This window comes from Beta vulgaris, chromosome 4 (genome assembly GCF_026745355.1).
Source record: "Beta vulgaris subsp. vulgaris cultivar EL10 chromosome 4, EL10.2, whole genome shotgun sequence".
NCBI classification, from domain to species: domain Eukaryota; kingdom Viridiplantae; phylum Streptophyta; class Magnoliopsida; order Caryophyllales; family Amaranthaceae; genus Beta; species Beta vulgaris.
Window position 1 is genome coordinate 17,778,849 of NC_079205.1, and position 3,285 is coordinate 17,782,133.

Below are 3,285 nucleotides of genomic sequence, written 5' to 3' on the forward strand. Positions count from 1 at the left end.
GTAATGAAATTCGGGATTTTTTTGGTTAATATTATGGAAATGAGATGATTTTTTTAGGGAAGTTGAATGATTTCACGAGATTTTGGGGATTTTGATTATGAAGATTGAAGAGGAAAGAGAATAGTGGAGAAGAAGATGGAGAGGCTCTTGAATCTTGCGGGTAATAATGTGATGCAGTTCTGCTTTTTTTTTTTTCTTTCCTTCCATTTGTCAGCCGAAATTGGGCCCCAAATTTGTGAGGCCCTGTTCCACAGAACCGGTTGTACCGGTATTGGGCCGGCCCTGGCTGAAGATGCAAGCTAAGATTCCTTGATATTGTATCAGAGGCTTGGAGGTCTGTATATGATAGGCACCATATGAAGAGAGTTTGGAAGGGTTTACAAGCTGTTAAAAGAGCTTTGAAAAATTTACAAACTAATTATTACTCCAATGCTCATATCAAGGTTGAGAATATCAGAGTGATGCTCCAAATTTTGCAAAATAACATTGCTCCCAATACTGACTATTAATTGCAACAAGAGGAGAAAGAGTTAGTTGATACTCTTAGGCACTGGTCAAAAGTTGAAGACAATATTAGTTAGTACTCTTAGGCACTGGTTAAAAGTTGCAGACAGTATTGTTAGACAAAAAGCCAGGATTAACTGGCTCTCTAAAGGTGATACAAACACTAAATTCTTCTTTACTGCAGTCAAAGTAGGATAAGCAAGGAACAAAATTGGGATGCTTCAGAATGCACAAGGTGAGATCCTTACTTCCTCAAAGACAATTAAGGAAGAGATTGTAAGCTTTTATAAGGCCTTGCTTGGCTCTTGTGCTCCTTCATTGTCTGTTATTGACTTAACCATAATAAAAGTTGGGCCAGCCTTAAGATTAGATACTAGAGCTACTCTTATTCAGCCAGTGACTACTGATGAAATTTGATAGATCCCTGCATGAGATAGATGATAATAAAGCCCCTGGCATTGATGGGTTTAATTCTCTTTTCTTTAAAAGAACGAAGCTGGCACATTATTAAACATGATGTGTATAGAGGTGTGATAGAATTTTTTGATAAATCCTTTCACAAACTAGTCAATAACACTGTCATCACCCTGGTGCCCAAAGTGACTCCAGCTGTTTGTGCAAAAGACTTCAGGCCAATTGCTTGTTGTACTCTCCTTTCTAAGATTATTTCTAAGATTCTGATCCATAGGATGCAAAGTGTTATGCATGAGGTGGTCAATGAAGCTCAATCTGGATTTATTCCTGATAGATATAAGCCGATAACATACTATTAGCTACTGAGTTGATAAAGGGATACTTCAGAAAACATGTTTGACCAAGATGTGTCATTAAAGTGGATATAAAGAAGGCATATGATTCAGTGGAGTGGCCTTTTCTTGAAAAGATGATGCTTGAGATTGGCTTTCCTACAACCTTTGTGGGTTGGATAATGGGCTGTGTTAGAAGTGTATCATACTCTGTAGTCATAAATGGTATTCCCTCTATGCCTTTTAATGCTAAGAAGGGCCTAAGACAAGGAGACCCTCCGTCTCCTTTCTTATTTGCTCTTAGTATGGAGTACCTTAGCAGATGTCAGAAGGAGCTCAAAGAGGATCCTGACTTCAACTATCATCCTAAATGTGAGAGGATTTAACTTAATCATCTCATGTTTGCTGATGATTTGTTAATGTTTGCAAGGGCTGATGTTAGCTCAGTTGTCAAGATAATGGATGCTTTTAGAAAATTTTCTGAGGCCTCAGGGTTAATTGCTAGTGTGCAGAAGAGCAACATATACCTTGCTGGAGTGACAGATGATGAGTCCCAGCTGATTGCAGAGGCAGTTAATTTACCTATTGAAAACCTTCCCTTTAAGTATCTTGGAGTACCTCTTGCTTCCAAGAAACTAAACATCGTCTCTCAATGTAAAGTATTAGTTGAGAAAATCAATGCTAGAGCTCAGAGCTGGATGACAAAGAACCTCAGCTATGCTGGAAGATTACAACTGACCAGAAGTATTTTGAGTAGTATGCAGAACTTTTGGGCTCACATCTTCCCTCTTTCAAAGAAGATTATTAAAGTTGTTGAAGGGGTGTGTAGGAAGTTTCTCTAGACTGGACAGGTTATGGACTCCAAAAAGGCTCATGTTGCTTGACAGAATCTTTGTAATCCTAAGGTTTCAGGGGGGGTGGAGTTTGATTAACATGGAAAACTGGAACAAAGCTGATATGCTAAAGCTCTTATGGGCTATTACTTTCAAAACTGATAATTTATGGGTTAAGTGGATAACTGCTTATTATTTGAGAAAGAATGATATTTATAGTGTTGTAATTAACAACAACATGTCTTGGCATATGAGAAAAATCCTAAAGTCCAGAGAGATTCTTGGACAGGTGGGAAACTGGGAGAATGTGATGTATCAGGGCAAGTTCAGCATTAAAAAATCTTACAAGCTCCTTCAAGGAGAAATGCAGAAAGTGAACTGGAGAAGGCTCATATGTAACAATAGAGCAAGCCCAAAAAGCAAGTTCATTGTTCGATTAGCTGTTCAAAATAGATTATATACTACTGACAGAATTAGTAAATGGAATGTTGCTTGTCAATTGCAATGTAGTTTATGCACTAATTGCAATGAGTCCACCCAACATCTATTTTTTGAATACAGTTACTATGCGGAAGTGTGGATGGGCCTTTTACAGTATATTGGAATTTACAGGACTGCAGGTCCTTTTGATATGGAATGCAGATTGGTGTGTTCCATAGCTCACAGTAATAGTGTGAGGGCAAAGATCTATGTGATGATGTTTTCTGAAGCCATACATACAATCTGCTGTCAGAGAAATAATGTAATTTTTGCTAATTCCTACTGTCTCCCTCTGTTTAGATTAAACAAGTGTTATTCCAAGTTGCTTGTAACTGTAATGAGGCTGAGAGGAAGATTTTAGTGCAGTAATTTTGCTTCCTTCTTGTTTTTATCTCTCTTGCTTATTGTTGGGAGATTTGCTCTAGTTTAATTGTATGAGACTAGGTTGTAACTCAACACCAATACGTTTTTTGGTTTTTAATAAGAACTTTGAATTGCCAAAAAAGAAAAAGAATTAGTGTTAAGTTATAAATTTTTAATGTATATAATTTATGAATATAGTTCAATCAAATAAAAAAAATATTTTTTCGGTCCAAGAGGTTCAGGAGCGGACCAGATCGGAAAAATTCTGGCCCGATCCCGGTCCAAGAAAACTTCAAATTCCAGTCCAGCCGGTTTCGGTCCTAGACGGGTGCACACCCCTACTTGTATTAGTTCCACTA

The 3,285-nt window shown here is 37.6% G+C and overlaps 1 protein-coding gene across 1 annotated transcript; it reads left to right on the forward strand.

Moving 5' to 3' along the window:
• Positions 1–2,183: 2,183 nt before the first annotated feature.
• On the forward strand, positions 2,184–2,924 carry LOC104891372 (uncharacterized). The gene has a single exon (XM_010677055.1). It carries the CDS (start codon positions 2,184–2,186, stop codon positions 2,922–2,924), a length of 741 nt encoding a protein of 246 aa, XP_010675357.1.
• The last annotated feature ends 361 nt before the right edge of the window (positions 2,925–3,285 follow it).